This window comes from Prionailurus viverrinus, chromosome C1, assembly GCF_022837055.1.
Source record: "Prionailurus viverrinus isolate Anna chromosome C1, UM_Priviv_1.0, whole genome shotgun sequence".
NCBI classification, from domain to species: Eukaryota; Metazoa; Chordata; class Mammalia; order Carnivora; family Felidae; genus Prionailurus; species Prionailurus viverrinus.
The window spans coordinates 207,518,347-207,539,318 of record NC_062568.1 but is presented as its reverse complement, the minus strand read 5'-3'; the positions used below and the strand labels follow the sequence as shown (position 1 = coordinate 207,539,318).

General features: G+C 42.9%; 2 protein-coding genes across 12 annotated transcripts in view; one reads left to right on the top strand and one right to left on the bottom strand.

Moving 5' to 3' along the window:
• Window positions 1-1,009: 1,009 nt before the first annotated feature.
• LZIC (leucine zipper and CTNNBIP1 domain containing) lies at window positions 1,010-13,411 on the bottom strand. Of its 3 annotated transcripts, none has more exons than XM_047870472.1 (7): window positions 12,715-13,390; window positions 6,736-6,844; window positions 5,580-5,715; window positions 5,213-5,311; window positions 3,020-3,115; window positions 2,759-2,840; window positions 1,010-1,413 (listed from the first exon to the last, which is right to left on the bottom strand). In XM_047870472.1, exons 2-7 carry the CDS (start codon window positions 6,834-6,836, stop codon window positions 1,355-1,357), a joined length of 573 nt encoding a protein of 190 aa, XP_047726428.1. In that variant the 5' UTR covers window positions 6,837-6,844; window positions 12,715-13,390; the 3' UTR covers window positions 1,010-1,354. The 3 variants fall into 3 exon arrangements, with proteins under 3 accessions (XP_047726428.1, XP_047726431.1, XP_047726430.1); XM_047870475.1 differs by having other exon boundaries at window positions 12,773-13,390; XM_047870474.1 differs by lacking the exons at window positions 2,759-2,840; window positions 3,020-3,115 and having other exon boundaries at window positions 12,715-13,411.
• Window positions 13,412-13,494: 83 nt separating this feature from the next.
• NMNAT1 (nicotinamide nucleotide adenylyltransferase 1) overlaps window positions 13,495-20,972 on the top strand; it is a 53,058-nt gene continuing 45,580 nt past the window's right edge. For 7 of the 9 annotated variants that reach the window (XR_007154722.1, XM_047870467.1, XM_047870470.1 and 4 more), the window contains exons 1-2: window positions 13,495-13,686; window positions 14,595-14,716. The gene's annotated coding sequence lies outside the window, so the exon portion shown is untranslated. Of the gene's footprint in view, window positions 13,687-13,744; window positions 13,925-14,487; window positions 14,510-14,594; window positions 14,717-20,972 lie in introns of those variants that run through there. The other 2 variants (XM_047870464.1, XM_047870465.1) reach the window with 2 other exon arrangements.

Sequence of the window (20,972 nt, the reverse complement as noted above, 5' to 3'; positions counted from 1 at the left end):
CAGAATAATGAAATAATGATGATTGACCATAAAATCCTACATGGGTAGCAGGCAATTTGCTTTTTCTTGGTTTGTTACAATTTCAATGAGTTTTTGACCGCTATAAACCAATATATAAAAAGTTACCCATTAAGAGTTCCAAATAAGGCATTAATGAAGCTGAGGTCCCTAATTTGTCCAGTTGGCAGAGCACCTAGTAGAGTTTACAGTATATGAGAAGCTTCAGAAGTGTTTTAATTTGTATAAAGTGCAAAGGAAAAGAAAACTGAGACATACATGAAAAAAATATAAAGTGGCCCGAGCCTAGAAAATAAGCTAGCATATACACACGCATGGGAAATCTATATATTTGAGCATGCAGAGAAATATAAACACTTGAGAGTATGTTTTTCCTTGTAACTTATTTTGTGTTTCTCCAAAAACAGAAGAGTAAATAATAGTTACAGTCACCTACTGGGTTTCAGCAAAGAGGTCACACATGGTGGGGAGGGCTGGGGGGGGGGGGCTCTTGCTGCCACTTTCAATTACTTCCCTGGTGAAACAAAGCAGGAGGTTAAGTTACTCCAGGAGACTCTCAACAGGGCTCCCATTGTTCCAAGCTCACAACTGAGGGATACAATGGGCCCCTTTCATATGGAGGCCCTACAGGCTGGAGGAATGGTCCCTTAGTGACAACTTTTTGTTGGGACATGGAATTTTCATAAACACGGACTTGCCCAAATATGTGTTAATTAGTTTTTAAAAACAGCAGAAAATAAAGAAATAAAACTCAATGGACACTAAACTGAGAGTCAGGATGCCCAAGTCTTATAAACCAGCTCTGTCTCGGATGTGACTTTCAGCAAGTCAACTTGTTCTTTCTGAGCCTCAGTTTCCTTGATTATAAAATGAAAATGATTTCCAAGATCACTTAGAACTCTAGAATTCTATAAACACACAGGACGTCTATTGATGTTGGTACACTATTCACTCCAACAAGTGGGGATAAATTATGAGCAGAAAAGAATCATTAGTTCACATCTTTTCATTTACTATCAGCACTTAAAACAAGGAGGCTTAATAAAAACTGGCAGAGAGACTGTTTTCTGTTCCTTCTCTCAAACACACAAGACGTGATGAATAAGGCCCAGTGGGTTCCTCATCCCACCCATCTAGGATCACTCAGGCAAGTAGCCCTGAAGCACAACGAGGAAGGGTATAACCAGAAGCCACAAGTATGTTTTCCGTCACTGTTTCTCAGGTTATCAATGTATTTCAAGAATCTCTTGATTTCTTTGCAATGATTCGAAATCCCTATGAGACAAATGCCATTTACAGCAAGAATGTGATCAATGTCCCAAGCTTCCACACCATGTCATTTTTTTGTTTTTTCGACCTCAAAACTTGCCAATGCAAGAACTTTGTCTCCAGAGCCTAAGGAGAAATAAACATAACAAACAAAGGTTATTTCAAATGCATTTAAAGTTCCATAGCTATTGAAACAGAAAATAAAACTCGCTTCTATAATCAGAGCATTACCCCTAAACTTTCCCAGTACCAATTCCCAACTTCCTTTCCCCTGCACAAATATCTCACACACAGAGGATGATTTATTGGTTACAAATCCTTACTTCAACTTACTTACTTCACTTACTTTATTTTTAAGTAATCTCTACCTGCAATGTGGGGCTCAAACTCACGATCCCAAAATCAAAAGTTGTATGCTCTACACTGACAGCACAAAGCCTGCTTGGGATTCTCTCTCTTCCTCTCTCTCTCTGCCCCTCCCCTATTCACTCTGCCTCTGTTTCTCTCAAAATTAATAAATAAATAAACTTTAAATAAAAAAAAAAGAAGAAGAAAAGAGTTACATGCTTTACTAACTGAGCCAGCCAGGTGCCCCCTTACTCTAACTTTAAATGTGAAATAGAGGGGCACCTGGCTGGCTCAGTCAGTTGAGCATCCGATTTTGGCTCAGGTCATGATCTCATAGCTCATGAGTTCGACCCCCGTGTCAGGCTCTGTGCCGACAGCTGGGAGCCTGGAGCCTGCTTCGGATTCTGTGTCTCCCTCTCTCTCTGCCCCTAACCCACTCGCATTGTCTCTGCCTCTCTCAAAAATAAACATTAAAAAAAAAAAATTAAAAAAAAAATGTGAGATAGAATATATAAAATTTTAGTTTACTTTATATTTATATTTAGCTGACAAATATTTTTAAAATATTAGACTATATTAATTTATTTTTAATTAAAAAAATTTTTTTTTCTTAATGTTTTTATTTATTTTTGAGACACAGAGAGACAGAGCATGAGCAGGGAAGGGGCAGAGAGAGAGGGAGACACAGAATCGGAAGCAGGCTCCAGGCTCTGAGCCATCAGCACAGAGCCCGACACGGGGCTCGAACTCACAGACTGTGAGATCATGAGCCAAAGTCGGATACTCAACCGACTGAGCCACCCAGGCGCCCCAATTTAAAAATATTAGGAACTAAACCTAATACGAGGGATTTATAAAGAAAACACTTCTGGTTTTACCTCACTTTTTTTTTTTTTTTTTTTTCTTAAGTAGGCTTCATGCCCAGCACGAAGCCCGATGCAGGGCTTGAAATCAGGACCTGAGACCACAACCTGAGCTGAGATTAAGAGTCAGAGTGAGCCACCCAGGCGCCCCTGGTTTTACCTCTAAACTCAAGATAAGGCCATCCTGTTATCTCACTCATGGTATCCATCAATGTGAGCAGTAATGCCTGGACAGCTTTCAGAAATACGAGGAGACTCACCGAGGTCTGTAGACACTTTCTCAAACTGGCTGAGTATAGCACCTGCATTTGCTGACAAGAAGGCCTCATCATCTGCGGTCAGCTAAACAAAACAAAACAAAACAAAGCCCAAGAGAGCGGATTTGAATGTTAACAAGAGGTTCTAGGAACCACCTTTAAGAATGTCTCAGGACCACAAACTAGATCACAGCTCACAAAGTTCGGTACCAAATACTTTGTACCTTTTCTTTATACCTAATATATTAAATTAAATATAGGTACCTTCTCTCCAAGTTTCCTGAGAGCTGTTAGTATCTCCACTTTCTGTTGAGTGTACAGGCTTCTTTCCAGCTTTCCTACCATGAGATCTCTATCCATCTGAAATGGATGAATGCAAAGAATATGGTACTTAAGTTAAAAAACATTGTGTCCGGGGCGCCTGGGCGGCTCAGTCTGTTAAGCATCTGACTCTGGCTCAGGTCATGATCTCACAGTTCATGAGTTTGAGCCCCATGTGGGGCTCTTTACTGTCAGTGCAGGGCCCACTTCAGATCCTCTACCCCTGCTCGTGCTCGTTCTCGCTCTCTCAAAAATAAATAAATAAACATTAAAAAACAAAACAAAACATTTTATCCATAAAATCCAGATTTTCAGATCTACTTTTTTTGAGAGCCAGTGAGCAGGGGAGGGGAGGAGAGAGAGGAGGAGAGAGAATCCCAAGCAGACTCTGCATTGTGAGCGCAGAGCCCAATGCAGGGCTCGAACCCACTAACTGCGAGATCACGGCCCAAGCCAAAATCAAGAGTAGGCTGCTTAAGCAGGCGCCCCCAGATCTACTTCTTCTTAAAGAAAAAAGATCCTCTAGCTGATTATTATAAAGAACTATAGAATCAATTCAAGGCAAACATGTCAGAAATACAGTTACACGGTTCTAATAAATCTTTTAAGATTTTATTTTTTAAGTAATCTCTATATCCAACATGGGGCTCGAACTCACAACCCCAAGATCAAGAGTCACATGCTCCACCGACTGAGCCACTCAGGCGCCCCTCAGTTCTAATAAATCTTAATGCTAATCATAACCACTGCCTTGATTATAAACTTTACTGAGGAACTGGTAGGTCAACACCTTCCTTTAGAGAGAAGCTATCCTCCAAGCACTCATTCCCTTAAAGTGAAGTGTGGTCTGTAGGCTTGAATGAGATAACTGGTATCAGGTCTCCAGGAATGTTGGTTAAATATCACCTCTATCACCAGAAACACTGATAGCCTGTAGTATGCCTGGGTACTATTCCCTGTGCTTTACACACATTACATGTTACACATAGTATGTGCTTTACGCATATTATTTCATTTACTCCTCATAACAACCTTAAGGGGTAGGAACTACTATTATCACCTTTTTATAGACGGGGAAACTGAGGCACAAATAGGTTGAATAACATAACTTATGCAACTTCAATAATAATAGTAATAATATTTACTAAAAAGTTTATTGGGGCACCTGGGTGGCTCAGTTGGTTAAACTTCCAACTTCGGCACAGGTCATGACCTCACAGTTCGTGAGTTCGAGCCCCGTGTCGGGCTCTGTGCTGATAGCTGAGCCTGGAGCCTGCTTTGATTCTGTATCTCCCTCTCTCTCTCTCTGCCCCCCCCCCCCCCATTCGCGCTTTGTCTCTCTCTCAAAAATAAACAAACAAGCAAAACATTATTAATTGTGTTAAAAACTATTAAAAGTAACTTCCCTAAGGTCACATACCTCCACCATAGAGCAGGGATACAAATCCTGCCAGTCTGACCCAAGTCCATGCTATGCTACTGAATTATCAGTGGTTGTAAATCACTTGTTAATGCCTTAATTATATTCAAATCTATAAACAGACTTTCTCAAATCCAGGTTTATAGAGATGTTTGAAATTCCTAGATGAGAAAGGCTACATGCACAAAAAGCAATGCTGCTAATGAATTCTAGATGGGATTTCAACTCGGCTTCAGAAATAAATGGCAAAACCTTAAAGTTGGGGTTCGAGTAGAAGCACTTAGTAGCAATTTAAACTGCCATATGCTGTTTATACCTCTATATTCAATAATTGCTCAAAAGACTAATTTTGTCAGAAAACTGTGGGTTGTGGCTCTCAAATCAACTGATCAATTTTTTTTTTTTTTTGGTAGCTGACTATTTTCTAGAGCAGTTTCAGGTTCACAGCAAATTGTGTAAACATACAAAAATTTCCCGTATCCTCCCTGCCCCCCACTCATGCACAGCCTCCCCATGATTTTTCATCATCCACCAGAGTGGCTCACTGACACCACACAATCCCCCCAAGTCCACAGTCTATACATTAGGATTCACTCTTGGTGGTGGTGTACATTCTCAACTGACCAATTTTTAAACTTCAGACGAACATAATGAGCAAATTCTGGAGCTGAGAAAAAAATACGCACAGCAATTAAATCAATGTAAAGAAATTTTACCTCCGCTAACCTTGTCCGAAGTTGACCTGGTTGTTTCTTTGCAAATAATCTGATGACCTCTGGGGTTTTAAAGGCCTGGCTGATAGCTGCCTGGATAGCCTAGGATATAAGAAGGTAAAAACTAAGCCAAATATTCCAATGAATCAGACATTACAGTAATTGACTGATGAGTTTTCAATTACTAACAGGTCGTCTTTGTTCATCAAACACCGTTATAATTTTAGTTTCCGTTTGCTATGCTGTTGTATTGATAAGCGGACACTCATCTGGAAGTTAAACCCCAAAAAAGGGTTTCTATCTTAAATATACTTATAAAAAAAGGGGAAAAAGACAAACTGTGTCACTAGTGTAAGTAAATTATGCTCACCAGTTGCATTCCACTGAGCTCATCTACCAAAGTCATATTTCCAGACATGATTTTCTTCAGTGAATCATTAAATTCACTTAGTTGCTCCAGAGTTTCCTTTTTGGTTTCTTCATATTCATCTGTATCAAGTTCCTCTCTGAAGTACAGCAAACATAGAAAAACAGAGTTCTAAGTGAAAAAAAAGCAATCTTATATTTGGACTCTAAGACTTCAGATACATATATTTACAAAAAATATACTGAGGGACAAGGCTGAAAGGAAACAACAAAATGCTAATAACGGATGTGTTCAGATGTTAGTAATACGGGCGCTTTCCTGCAATGTGGTTACCTTGATAATTAACCATTTTTCTTTTACCAAAATGAGGCACACTTAACAAACCACATAATAACTTCCTTTTAAGCACTCTACGAATCAATGCGTAACCTTGGGCAAGACACTTAACACAGCTGAGTCGCATTTTCTTGATCTATAAGCCACAGATAATGATAGTACTACCTTACAGGGCTGCTACGAGCATTAAACGAAATATAGAAAGTGCTTGACAAACAACAGGGCTTGACAAAGCAGCCATTTCATTTATGACCATCATTGATGGTAGATAAAATTCTGTGCACCTTGAAATACAATAGCAATGCACCACCTATCGTCTGCGAACGAGGCTATTTTTACTCACTACTCGAACAAGCCATTTATTAAACATTCACTACAAATTCAACGACAGCTACCACTTATTGAGCATCAGCTCTGGGCCAAGTATTGTTTTGGCCCCTTGACTTGAAATATTTACAACCACCTTTCAAAGTAGTTAAAAAAGGCAATGAACGCTTTTGGTCCTTGGAACAGTTGAAGTTGAAAAGACACTAGAAGTTCAAGTCGTATCTTCTCAGCTTGATACCAAGCAGGCCTATTTTAAACACCGAAGAGAAGGTAGGTGTTAGTTATTATTTTCACTTCACACTCAGGGAAATGGAAACTTAAGGGGGTTACCTTTATGACTCCAAGGCTCGCCCTGAGTTTATTTCTCCAACAGACAAAGCACTGTGAAGAACACTACAGGGGAAACCAAAATCACACAGGGGCCTGCACCCAGAGCTTGTAATCTAGCTGCAGAAAAAAGCCACTGGACTGCATAGCAGCATTCAGTTACTCTCACCTGCATTCCTCCAGATCTTGTAATTGCTGCATTAGTCTATCCAACTGTTCTTCTAAATTCTGCTTTAATTTGCTTGTCTCTGTCTTTCCTCTGGAAGCCATTTTGATTTCTAGAAAGAACAATAAGCCCACATACACTATATATTTGGTTATTTGAAATGATTCCACGTTCCAGTGCAATTCACAATGAGCTATGTTCATTCTGAGCTACAGGTGTGGGAAAGAGAGTTGTGCAAAGAGAATTGCATTTTAGGTATAGAAGTTTAAACTCCTATACTAGTAACACCCCACAAGAATGCCTGGCAGTCTTCTTACCTGACTTGACAAATTAATTAAAAGTCTTCACTATTGGTCCATCTTACTTTAAACAGATTTGATAGTTAAAAACACAATCTTTTAAAAACGTTTATTTATTTTTGAGGGAGAGAGCAGACGCGTGAGCAGGGAGGGGCAGAGAGAGGGGGACAGAGGATCCAAAGCGGATGACAGCAGTGAGCCGGGTATACGGCTCAAACTCATGAACCATGAGATCATGACCTGAGCCGAAGTTGGATGTTCAACCAACTGGGCCACCCAGGCACCCCTGAAAACACAATTTTATAAAGAAATAGATTAGGGCTGGGACACCTGGGTGGCTCAGTTGGTTGGGCATCCAACCCTTGCTCAGGTCATGATCTCACGGTCGGTGGGGTTGAGCTCTGCATGGGGCTCTGCACTGCGGAGCCCGGTTGGGATTCTATCTTTCTCTGCCCCTCTCCTGCTTGCATATTCCCTCTCTCTCTCAAAATAAATAAATAAAAACATAAAAAAAAAAAAAAAGATCTTTTTGCTTTACAAAAAGATTCATTGTAACATTCTTTTTCATTCTTAATAAGTATTCTCTAGGACTCAGAACATTCCTGGGGCGCCTGGGTGGCTTAGTCAGTTGAGTGTCTGACTTCGGCTCAGGTCATGATCTCGCAGTTTGTGGGTTCGAGCCCGGCATCGGGTTCTGTGCTGACAGCTCAGAGCCTGGAGCCTGCTTCAGATTCTGTCTCCCTCTATCTCTGCCCCTCCCCCGTTCATGCTCTGTCTCCAAAATAAATAAACATTAAAAAATTAAAAAAAAAAAAAAAAAAAAAAGAACACTCCTAGCATTGTCTTGTTGGTTTTATGTGCATTTACCTAATAAGTTGCGGGCACTGACAATTTTTGCTGTGAATTTCTCCTTTGGAAATATGCCCCTGGATTATTTTTCTCTTACTGATTTACAGCAGTATGAAGCCTTTGCAGTTATGTTGCAAATATTATCTCATCTCTTGACTTTAAATTTTACTTATTGGTTTTTTTTTTGTCATAATAAATTATTATTATTATTATTATTTTAAGTGTTTATTTTTGAGAGAGAGGGTGTGTACGTGCACACTTGTGCGAGCAGGGGAGGGGCAGAGAGAGAGGGAGACAGAGGATTCGAAGCAGGCTCTGCGCCGACAGCAGAGAGCCTGATGGGGGGCTTGAACTCATGAACTGTGAGATCATGACCTGAGCCGAAGTCGGACGCTTAAGTTGAGCCACCCAGGTGCCCCAATGATAAATTATTATTTTTAATGGCCAAATCTGTCTTCTTCTTGAAGTCTTATTAGTTTTATGTCCTATGAAGGCAGGCCCTAACCATCTCAAGATTTTAAAAAACACCCTATTTTGTATTCTAAGACTTATATAAATTTTTCTTTTTACATTCAGTGTTTGTTTTTTTTTTTGAGACAGAGAGAGAGCAAGTTAGTGAGGGGCAGAGGGAGGGAGGGAGGGAGGGAGAGAGGGAAAGAGAGAGAGAGGAAGAGAGTGAGAAGTGGGCCTCATGCTCACCCGAAGTGGGACTCGAACTCACAAACCGGAGATCATGACCTGAGCCAAAGTCAGTTGCTTAACGACTGGGCCACCCAGGCACCCCTACATTCAGCTCTTTAAGCCACTTCAACTCTTTTTGTTAATGCTATGAAATACGAGTCTAACTTCTATTTTCTTTCAAAGGAGGAGCGAGTTGCCCCAACACTGTTTATTAGTCAGTATTTATGCCACTTTTAATGTAGACTCAGTAGAAAGACTCACGTGTGTTTCACTGAGAACATTCTGGTCGTAAGACTACCTGGTTATTTTGTCAGCTATAAAGCTGGTACAGTGATAACTGATAGGGAGTTGCCTTTATTATTGTGGAATTTTCTTTCCCCAGTAATTCTTGGCTATTCCTATGCATTTTCTCTTCTGGATGAATTTAGGAATCAGAGTGTCAAGTTCCCTTAAAAATGCAATGAAGGGGTGCCTGGGTGTCTCAGTTGGTCGAGCATCTGACTTCGGCTCAGATCATGACCTCACGGCTCAGCAGGTTGAGCCCTGCATCGGGCTCTGTCCTGACAGCTTAGAGCCTGCAGCCTGCTTCCGATTCTGTGTCTCCCTCTCTCTCTGCCCCTCCCCATTTGTGCTCGGTCTCTCAAAAAAAAAAAAAAAAAAAATAGAAATTAAAAAAAATGCAATTGATTGGGGTGCCTGGGTGGCTCAGTCAGTTGAGTGTCTGACTTCGGCTCAGGTCATGATCTTGCATTTGACGAGTTCGAGCCTGGCATCGGGCTCTGTAGGGAGAGCTCAGAGCCTGGAGCCTGCTTCAGATTCTGTGTCTCCCTCTCTCTCTGCCCCTCCCCTGCTCATGCTCTGTCTCAAAAATAAATAAACATTTAAAAAAAATGCAACTGAAATTTTGAGAGGGATTACATTAAAATTAGAGCCTAATATGCAGATCTGTATCCCTGAAATTTGAATCTTCCTGTCAAACAATATATCACTCCATTTATCTTGGCTTTCTTTCACAATCTTTAAGTTTAAAAGTATTGTTTTGTTAACAAAGGCCTTGAACACTGGCTATTCTTCGACATTTTATATGTTTTTTGTTAATACTGGGAATAGACTTCTTGTTATTACAATTTCTTTTTTTTTTAATACTTTATTTTTGAGAGAGTGTGAGTGGGGGAGGGGCAAAGAGAGAGGGAGACAGAGGATCTGAAGCTGGCTCTGCACTGACAGCAGTGAGCCCAATTGGGGCTCGAACTCATGAATCGTGAAATCATGACCTGAGCCGAAGTCAGACACTCAACAAATGAGCCACCTAGGCACCCATTATTACAATTTCTAATTATTGCGGGGCACCTGGTTGGCTCAGTTGGTAGACCATGCAACTTTTGATCTTCGGGTTATGAGTTCATGCCTGGTGTTGGGCACAGAGATTACTTAAAAATGTTCTTTTCTGATTATTGCTAGTGTAGAGAAAAGCTGCTGCTTTTGGTGTGTTGATACTGTATGCGTTTATCTCAACATTTATAGTCTTTAAGGGGGGCCTGGGTGGCTCAGTTGGTGAAGAGTCTGACTCTTGGTTTTGGCTTAGGTCATGATCTCACAGTTCATGGGTTTGAGCCCTGAGATGGGCTCTGCACTGGCCTGTTTGGGATTCTTTCTCCTTCTCTGTCTCTCCCCAGAACTCTCTCATTCAACATAAATAAGTAAACTTAAAAACAACAACAACATAGTGTTTAAGTTTTTCCATTTATAAAAATTAAACTCACATTTCTTTCAGGAAACATGTTTTGCTTAATATCAGGTATAATGATTCATCAAAACCTAAATCCTAGGGTAATTTATTAGAGCATTTAAAATTTTCCTACACATAATCACTACCAGATGATCTGGTATGTGAACCTCAATGAAGAGAATTCCTTATGTTATATTTCAAAATAGAACGTAATCAGTGAAAATCTATTCTTACTGCCATAGCTGTTAAAATTGGCTTAAGTCATCTACAGTGATTAATGATACAGAAATATAAACGAGCTACATTATAGCCAGAAGTGTAACTTATTATAGCTGTATGTCATGTATAATAGGTTAGCCAAAAGTCTAATTTATTACAGCTATGCTTCACGTATAATTTCCCCTGGAAAATACACATTTAAATTTTATTTTAGGCTCAGTTGGCTAAGCGTTTGACTTGGGTTTCTGGTCACATCATGATCTCATGGTTTATGGGATTGAGCCTCACATTGGAATCTGTGCTGACAGTGTAGTCTGCTTGGGATTGATTCTCTCTTTCCTTTTCTCTTGGCCTCTCCCCTGTTTGCATGTGTGCACTAGCGCTCTCTCTCTGGCTCTCAAAAATAAACATTTAAGTAAATAAATAAATAAATAAATAAATAAGTAAGTAAGTAAATAGGGGCATCTGGGTAGCTCAGTCAGTTGAGTGTTGGTCTTCGCCTCAGGTCATGATCTCACAGCTCACGGGTTCGAGTCTCGCGTCGGGCTCTGTGCTGACAGCTTGGAGCCTGAAGCCTGCTTCAGATTCTGTGTCTCCCTCTCTCTCTGCCCCTCCTCTGCTTGTGCCCTGTCTCTCTCTCAAAAATAAACATTAAAATAAGTAAATAAACAAATAATAAATAAATAAATTTTCTTTCAGGGGCACCTGGATGGCTCAGGTGGTTGAGCATCTGACTCTGTGATTGTGGCTCAGGTCACAATCTCAGGGTTGTGGGATTGGAGCCCTGAGTTAGGCTCCACACTGAGCCTGGAGCCTGCTTGACATTCTCTCTGTCTCTCCCTCTGCCCCTCTCCCCTGCTTGCAAGCTTTCTCTCTCTCAAAAAAAAAAAAAAAAAAAAAGTTAAAAAAATTTTACATTTTATACCTGTTGAATTTGCCAGTGAAAGTAAAGCCAAACCTAAAACTGACAGTGTCTTTTCAGGGTCAGTTTCCTACAGTCTAACCATGCTGAACTACTTGCTGTTTCAATTTTAGGATATGTGCAGCCAAAGCGGGCACTACTTGCTATTTCAAAACATGCCATGCACTTTCATTCTTTTCTTTGAGCATGTTTTTTTTTTTTGGACCTATCAAGCCCAGGTAATCCATTCTTCAGGGTCTAGCTAAAGTTTCAGCTTCTCCATAATGTCTTTCTTGGTTCCTTCCCAATCACTAAATTGTGAATTATTTGTAACTTAGGATTTTTTTTTTTTAAATATTTATCTTGGAGAGAGAGATAAAGAATGAGCGGGGGGGGGGGGGGGGGGGGGGCGCCTGGGTGGCTCAGTCGGTTAAGCGGCTGACTTCGGCTCAGGTCATGATCTCGAGGTCCGTGAGTTCAAGCCCCGCGTCGGGCTCTGTGCTCAAGAGCCTGGAGCCTGTTTCAGATTCTGGGTCTCCCTCTCTCTGACCCTCCCCCGTTCATGCTCTGTCTCTCTGTCTGAAAAATAAATAAACGTTAAAAAAAAAATTAAAAAAAAATTAAAAAAAAAAAAAAAAAAGAATGAGCAGGGGAGGGACAGAGAGAGACAGAGAATTCAAAGCAGGCTCTGCACTGCCAGCTCAAATTCTCACCAGGGGCTTAAACTCACCAAACGTGAGATCATGACCTGAGCGGAAGGTCAACGAACTGAACCACCCAGGCGCCCCTTTACTTCTTTATACATCAGCAGCTACAATAACGTTGGGCAGACAGAAGGTCTGGATACATAACTGGTAAATGAATAATGATTGCTTCTTCCATTGCATCTCACATCTTATTCTCTTCTTAGCACTTATTTCTGCCTTAAGTTATATGTGCTTTCATTATAGCACATTGATTATTGGCCTTTCTCTTCAGACTATGAACTCTCAGGAGAAAATGAATGTGATTCCTCTTTTAGCATCCTCAGCACTTAGTAGAGAATAGATATTCAATAACTGGATAAAGTGTATAAGGGCACCAGCTATTTTAAAGAGGTAAAACTATTTTAAGTAAATTTCAGGGAAGATGAGGCACTTCAAAAGCCGCATCCTGGCACTGCTCATTATTTGAAATTTATCCAGCAAGATTAACTCGCTGGCACCACCTAGTAGTCAATAAAGGCGGTGCACCTTTCACAAAACTGCCGAAAAGGGCGCTCAAAAACCGCCATCTGGAGCGGAAGGTGCTGGTTTCACGCTCACCTGGCCTCCTAGCACTTTGAACTCCGCACAGTGTGGCCCGGTCCCAAAGTGCATAAACCTCCAACTGTTGAAGTTCCGAGTGTCACAAACTTGACGAAAGCCAAACTGTTCATCAGGGCTACAAGAAGCTCAAAGTTCAAACCACTTGGAGGTGGAGTCGGCTGAGGAATAGGAAAGCATCATCAAGTAGTTTCATTTACTTGACATAAACTTGGCCTAAAGCAGTCCAGGTAACTTCCACTTGAGCAGCCTGCGCTCGAAACACACCCTTCCCGTTTCAGGAAGACACCATGGGGAGGAGGAGAGCGGGGCAAGGGAGGGAGGGAACCCGTTTTCTCCCTCCACTGCGCCTCGGGCGGCCTTTCTGAGACGTTCCCTAGAAGAGGTCGCGGGCGTCACTGAGGAAAGCCCGGCACCCCCGCACGCCTGGGGGGAAGCCGTCAAACCCAGAAGCAGGGAAAAGATAAGGGCGGAGGGCACACGTTTTCCCCGCTGGACGTGAGCAGCGTCGGGACCTCAACCATCCGGACGCGTCGGGGAGCAGCTCCGGCCACAGTCCCAAATCCCGTCCCCACGAGGGAGCTTGAAGCTCCCGCACTTGGGTCCTGCGGCGGCCAGGCTCGACTAGGCCCCACCTGCCAGCAGGGGTCGCCGGGAACCCCCGCCCCCGAAACTCTTCCGGCTCCCCCCAGACCAGAAACCGAACAACCTCCCGGGGCCCTCGGGGTCCCCTCGGCGCCCCCTCGGCGCCTCCGCCACCGCGTCGTTCCCAAAGCTGGGAGCCAGGGGCCCCGCCTACCTGAAGGTCCGGACCGGGCGGACGCTCGCAGTAGGGGCACTTCCGCCAGACGCATACACTTCCGGCCCCCAGGAGCCAATGAGGATGCGGGCGCGGGTGTTTCCCTTTCTGGCGTCCGGGCTGCGGGTTCTCTCCGGGAGGATTCGGGCCGGTCGACCCTGAGGACGTGCGTGGTAAGCCCCCTGGCTTGGAGCCCTTGAGAAACCAGGCTTTAGGGGAGGCAGCCCGGGACTCTTTTTGTCGCACGCCGAGGGGAGTTCAAGATGGCGGGGTCTTTGAGGGGCAGATGTAGCGGTCCCCGAGGCAAGGTCACACTCAAGCTTGGGGCAAGGAGTCTTGCCCCTTCATTCTTTCCATCTTAACGTGGAACCAAAAGACTCGCTAAATTTTCCTCTGGCCCCCTCTGAACAGGTAAAAATAAATAAGCGGGTAAAGTAAGTAAAGTCAGTCAGTCAATCAATCAGTCCTTTTCTAGAGGCTTCTTGTGTTTGGCGGAGGTGGGTGGAGGGCGGAGGAGAAAGTTCTCCATTCTGGAGGACTTCTGTTTCCTCCGAAATCCCTTTTCCACGTGGAAAGGCGAGACCCATCTTCCCAGAAGCGGATTGACACGTCCCTTGAGGACACTACTCGCTCTTGGGCAACAAGTTAAAAGTTACTGAGAAAACTGGGCGGAAACCATTTTCTGGTGTTCCCAGCCCTTCTCCTTGAGTCCACATCAGGGTTGACGGCAAAATTGTTGCAGAGGTGTTGCCTTTAAAACTTTGGGTTTTTAAAAAAAAATTAATTTATTTTTTTGAGAGAGCGTGCGAGAGAATCCCAGGCAGGCTCCACGCCGTCAGCGCGGAGCCTGATTTGGGGCTCGATCTTGGGAACGGAACTGTGGGATTATGACCTCTACTAAATTAAGAGACGATGGCTTAACCAACTGAGGCCTCCAGGTCCCCTCCTCCCCCAAGGGTGTTGTCTTTAAAGCTATTCCAGCTACGCCAAACAGAGGTTACCATAGAATCCTACCAGAATGAATTACTTCTGCAGTTCTAATTCTAGAATTCCCTACTTATTACCATAAATTGCTTTTCAGCGTTACAATTTGGATGTGAAATCACTGTTCCAGCCCAACTGAAGACTGTTGACGCAGTTGGAATGGTTCCCATAACCTACCTTGCAAAAACGCTTCAGGTTCACAGAATTTCCTTTGTGAAAGTAAGTGACTGTTACATTAATGCAATTCTCTCTGACTTTCGATACGTGCATTGAGTGACGCGGAGCTCTCGGAGACAAATAGGATCAGTGCCAAACAAAACAAAACTGAAAAATATTCTTTGTTTCCCGGATTGAGGAACTTGCTAAATGAACATTTGCTCGTTGTGTACTTCCCCTAATTTTGATGATGATGATGATAGGGTGTTCTGTTCAGGCATTTGTGTCGGTCTGAGTATAAGTGGTGGTGGTAGCTGTGGAGGAAGGGCCTCCCCTGATCATGCACTGTGCTTACCTGCTCCTCTTTCTCGGTGACTTGATTTGACTTAGCACTTCTGTGCTGACGGTGTTCTTTGGGTTCTTGTTTAGAGCGAGTGGATAATGAAAAGCGTTCCTAGAGCATAAGTAAGAGAACTTGGTTTGGGTCCCAGTTGTCAAACAAAAATAGAATCCAGGTTTTGGAGGGGGGTGGGGAGGGAAGAGAAGAAATTGTAAAAAAAAAAAAAAAAAAAAAAAATAACATGTTAGGTTGGTAGTTACCGGAGAGAGCATTGGGAGAAATAACCTCAGAGTTGGGAGTCATAACTGGGAAATACTACTTGGCAGCTGCAGGAGTTTAGGACATTTTAACTTGGACTTGGGATGGGAGCCCAGAGAGGATGGTTTGCTCCAACTAGGTAGGAAAAATGCTGGGGCAGGTGAAACTCGAGTGGCTTAACAAGAAGTACATGAGCCAAAGGCTCTCTGAACATGTGGACCTCTTTTAAACGTCTACCAGTAGATAGCTTGTACTGTGGTCAATTTTGTGACGTAGTTAAGAGCATGAATTTTGTGTTTTAAATTTTAGAGAAAGAGACAGACAGAGCGGGGGAGGGGCAGAGAGAGAGGGAGACAGGGAATCTGAAGACTCCGTGCTCTGAGCTGTCAGCACAGAGCCTGATGCAGGGCTTGAACCCACAAACCATGAGATCATGACCTGAGCCAAAGTTGGCTGCTCAACGAACTCAGCCACCTAGGTGCCCCAGTTTGTTTGTTTTTTTCTTTAACTTTAAATGAGCAATGATAGATGTCAAAGTCAAGGGGTTTTTTACTCTTTTTTTTTTAATGCAAGCTCTACACCCAATGTGGGGCTCAAACCCATAACCCTAGAATCAAGAGTTGCACACTCTAGGGGGGCCTGGGTGGCTCAGTCAGTTAAGGGTCTGACTTCGGCTCAGGTCATGATCTCACGGTTTGTGGGTTCGAGCCCTGTGTTGGGCTCTGTGCTGACAGCTCAGAGCCTGGAGCCTGCTTTGGATTCTGTGTCTCCCTCTCTTTCTGCCTGTCCCCTGCTCATGCTCTGTCTCTCTCATTAATTAATTTATTAATGTTATTAATAAATAAACATTTAAAAAATGTTCTTTTTTTTTAAAGTTGCACACTCTACTGACTGAACCAGCCAGGCACCCCTGGTATTTTTTTATATACTAAATTTAATGAGTTTAGTGCTTACTGTTTTTATTTATTTATTTATTTATTTATTTATTTATTTATTGTTAAAGTTTATTTATTTAAGTAATCTTTAAATTTTTTTTTTTTTTCAACGTTTATTTATTTTTGGGACAGAGAGAGACAGAGCATGAACGGGGGAGGGGCAGTGAGAGAGGGAGACACAGAATCGGAAACAGGCTCCCGGCTCTGAGCCATCAGCCCAGAGCCTGACGCGGGGCTCGAACTCACGGACCGCGAGATCGTGACCTGGCTGAAGTCGGATGCTTAACCGACTGCGCCACCCAGGCGCCCCTTAAGTAATCTTTATATCCAACAGGGAGCTCAAACTCATGACCCCAAGACCAAGAGTTGCATGCTCCCCCGACTGACCCAGCCAGGTGCCCCTAATACTTATTTTTAGCTTCTCAAACTTCCTTGACATCCTCCCAGAAAGCTGCTCATATGTACACATACCCTACATTTTGCTTATACATTCAGGGATGTTATATTCCTGAAGCCAGGCTCCAGATTAAGAGCCCCAAAACAAAGCATTCCCCATAAAAATAGGTGCTCAACAGAAGATACTTCGCTTCTGAGCCAACATAGGTCATAAAGAATTTCCTTAGTCTGTGAGGTGGTTGTCTAAACTGTGCAGCAGCTAAAAGGTAGCACAGTTTCAGAATATTTCATAAATTTGACTCATATCGGAAAGAGCATAATTTATATTTCATACGGTATTAGTAGCATGAAATAAATGTTTCTTAATGAAATTAACTCTCATGAAACCAGGTTTGGTTTTGGGGGTAATAAAACCATTAAAGTAAATGAAAATTCAGTTTTATACGTTACGGGTTAGTTAAAATACTGTTTTAAATTATGCTTCAAGTTATGTTTATCAGTTAAGAAATGTGATTTTGGGGCTCCTGGGTGGCTCAGGTGGTTGGGCATCCGACTTCAGCCCAGGTTGTGATCTCACGGTTTGTGGGTTTGAGCCCTGCCTGCTGACAGCTCAGAGCCTGGAGCCTGCTTCAGATTCTGTGATTCCCTCTCTCTGCCCCTCCCCCACCCATTCTCTGTTTCTCAAAAATAAACATTTAAAAAAAAAAAAGCGTGATTTTACTTTCTGAAGTTAAGAATGTTGTGTAACTTCAAGATACAGAAATAGGGGCGCCTGGCTGTCTCAGTCAGAAGAGCACATGGCTCTTAATTGTGAGTTCGAGCCCCATGTTGGGTGTAGAGATTACTGAAATTAATAAAAACTTGGAGGAAGGAAGGAAGAAAAGAAAGAATACGAAGCAGCCTTGGTCTTAAGCAGCCTCTTGCATTTAGAAACAGTCAGTTAAAGTTTTCCCAACAGTGGGGCACCTGGGTGGCTCAGTCAGTTAAGCGTCTGCCTCTTGATTTCAGCTCAGGTGATGATCTCATGGTTTTGTGAGTTCGAGCCCCATGTTGGGCTCTGTGCACTGATCATGAGGAGCCTGCTTGGGATTCTCACTCTCCCTCTCTCTCCCTGCCCCTCCCCCACTCATGCTCTCTCTGTTTCTCTCAAAATAAATAAACTTAAATGTTCCAAATAGTGAAAAATAATTGGATTCTGAATATATTTTGAAGATGGAGCCATTAGGATTTCCCAATGGGGTGTGAGGGGCAAAAAGGCATTAAGGATGGTTTAGAGTACTTGGTCTTAGCAACTGGAAGGATGGAGTTGTCATTACCTGAAGTTTTCAGGTAGATCAGGTTTGGGGGGTGGGATAAGACAGATTAAAAAAAAAAGGAAATTCCAATACAAATATTATTTGAGATATATTGATGTTTACCTGATATGTTAATATTTGGTTAACGAAGTCAGGAGAACATAAAAGTTTATGTTACTTAAAAATTTTTTTCATGTCTATTTTTGTGAGAGAGAGAGAGAGGAAGGGAGCTCGAATGGGAGAGGGGCAGAGAGCGAGGAAGACACAGAATCTGAAGCAGGTTCCGGGCTCCCAGCTGTCAGCGCAGAGCCTGATGAGGGGCTCGAACTGTGAGATCATGACCTGAGCTGAAGTCGGATGCTTAACCAACTGAGTCACCCAGGCGCTCCTAGGTTGTGTTACTTTTAAAAAGTTTGTGTCAATCATAGTAAAAATTATTTCAGGGGCTTTCATGGTTAATGTATGGGTTACTCAGGTTTCTTTTTTTTCTCCCAAGTTTTTATTTAAATTCCAGCTAGTAAACATACATATTTGGTTTGTTTCTGAGGTATATATGTTTGTTAGTTTGTTTTATTTATTTATTTTTTTAAGTAAGCCCTACACCCAATGTTGGGCTTGAACTCACAACCCCAAGATGCAGAGTCGCATGTTCTACACCAACTGAACCAGCCAGGCGCCTGAGAATTTGGAGAATTTTTTTGTAGTTTTTGTTTTTTAAAGTAATCTCTACGCTTAATGTGGGGCTCGAATTCACAACCTGGAGATTGGGAGTTGCATGCTCTACAGACTAAGCCAGTCAGGCGCCCCCATCAAGTTTCTAATTCCTAAGTTTCAACACTAGGTTTGGAATTTGGAAAGCACTCAGAAATGTCAGCATGTTGGATGGATAGTGTGTTTGTTAGGTAACTTCGCCTCCAGCAGGGGCCACCTGAATAGAGAAACAGGTGGAAACAGTCATTCCCACTTGTGAAGGTCTGTGCCTGTCATAGATGTGTTGGGAGATGTTTATATTGAATTTCATCCTCCTACCAATAGATAGTTCTTTTCCTCAAGAAATAGAGTTGTGTCTACTTCCTAAAGATGTGGAGAGCATCTGTGATTAACTAGCTCCTACTAAGAAACCTCAGAATCTATGAATACACACAGCAAAAGCAAGAAGACAAAAACCATCATGTAGGTCAATTGGCTATTTTCTCTAGACTACAATCGACTGTTGTGATGCAAAAGATTTTTGTAACCCATGGGGAGGAGATTGTGGTTAGTTTTACTCTAAAATTTCCCACTGCGTTTTTTTTTGTTTTTTTTTTTTAAAGTTTATTTTTATTTTTGGGACAGAGAGAGACAGAGCATGAACGGGGGAGGGGCAGAGAGAGAGGGAGACACAGAATCGGAAACAGGCTCCAGGCTCTGAGCCATCAGCCCAGAGCCCGATGCGGGGCTCGAACTCACGGACCGCGAGATCGTGACCTGGTTGAAGTCAGACGCTTAACCGACTGCGCCACCCAGGCGCCCCCCCACTGCGTTTTTAAAGAACAATAAATTGTTCAAATACACAATGTGAATCACTTTTTTTTTTTTAATTTTTTTTTTTCAACGTTTTTATTTATTTCTGGGACAGAGAGAGACAGAGCATGAACGGGGGAGGGGCAGAGAGAGAGGGAGACACAGAATCGGAAACAGGTTCCAGGCTCCGAGCCATCAGCCCAGAGCCCGACGCGGGGCTCGAACTCACGGACCGTGAGATCGTGACCTGGCTGAAGTCGGACGCTTAACCGACTGTGCCACCCAGGCGCCCTGTGAATCACTGTTTTTTTGAAACCAAACCTTTGTGAGGTTTTTAGGGTTTTTTTTTTTTGTTTTGTTTTTTGAGAGTGCTCGCAAGTGAGTGAGGGGCAGAGAGAGAGCGAGCTAGAGGGAGAGAGAAGTGGGGCTCGAGCTCACCCGATGTGGGACTCCACCTGACACACTGTGAGATCATGACCTGAGCCGAAGTCAGATGCTTAACGGACTGAGCTAGCCAGGTGCCTGAAACTGAACCTTTGTTCATTGCTAAGATTCACATTTTCCTTCTTCCTTTTCAGTGCTTATTTCTATAGCAGCTATCCAGCTGATGACAATACTTTCATGAAATAAAAAAGGAGATTCAGAGAGAGTAATGATCTTGAAAGAACATCCTTATTTGGGGCGAATTTGGTCGTGGTGTCAATCTGGTGATTTGGGTTGAACTGTTCCTTTTTATCCATTGTCCGTACTAATTAATACTTAAAGACAACTTTCTTTCAGATGACTGGTTTTGATGTGCTTCCTGTTGTCTTAGCTGTGATGTCAGCTGACCACTTCACTCAGGAGTAGCAGGGTAGGAGCTGACCTGTTCCCGGGCAGCTGTCAGGTGGCGGGGCTGCTGAGACAGGCCTGGCCTGCCGACGACCTCTGTGGGAGGCGGGAGACCAGCAGGCCTCAAATGCCAACATCAGACCGTTGATGTAGCGCCTGGTCGTGCACGGGCCCCACTGCCCAGCCAGGTCAGCCCCAGGCCCGAGAAAAGTACTGCAGGATGAAGAAGGGGATCTAATTAAATGCAGTGGAAACCACATGAAAAGGATGGCATTTTATTTCCCATTCTAACCCTCTGTGCTTCCTCTTTACTTTGCTTTTCTAATTACTGTGCTTCTTGGAGCTCTGGCTTTAGGAGGAACCGGGCTTCTCTTACGACAGGACAGCCCTGCCTGAGCATTTACTCCCTTGAAGGACTGCTAAGCCTTTGACAAGGACAGGTTGCTCGGGAAGTTTTGCTCACCTGTGGAAACCAAGCTGCCCACCGACAGCAGCACAGACAAGTAGTAAAGTTCAGGGGTCGTTTTTTCCTGTATTTGGGAGGAGAAAAGCAGTGTGAGGAATACTTGTCTTTTAACTGGAACCCCTATTTACAGTGTTTTTGCCGAAAGGATTTAAACAATGGCCCCAGCTTAGCAGGAGATGGAAGGCTTGCTGCATACTTTGCAAAATGCAGTCCAACAGCTCCACTCTTCAGCGGTAGCTCAACTTTTTTTTTTCTCTTTAGTCTAATACAGTAGAATTTATCCGCAAAAAAAAAA

Coding starts and splice junctions, on each gene's coding strand:
- LZIC (XM_047870475.1), bottom strand. CDS start 12,827: ATGAACAGTTTGGCTTTCGTCAAGTTTGTGACACTCGGAACTTCAACA. Junction 6,845..12,772: donor CGGAACTTCAACAGTTGGAG/GTTTATGCACTT, acceptor TGTTCTTTCTAG/AAATCAAAATGGCTTCCAGA. Junction 5,312..5,579: donor AGCTCAGTGGAATGCAACTG/GTGAGCATAATT, acceptor CTTATATCCTAG/GCTATCCAGGCAGCTATCAG.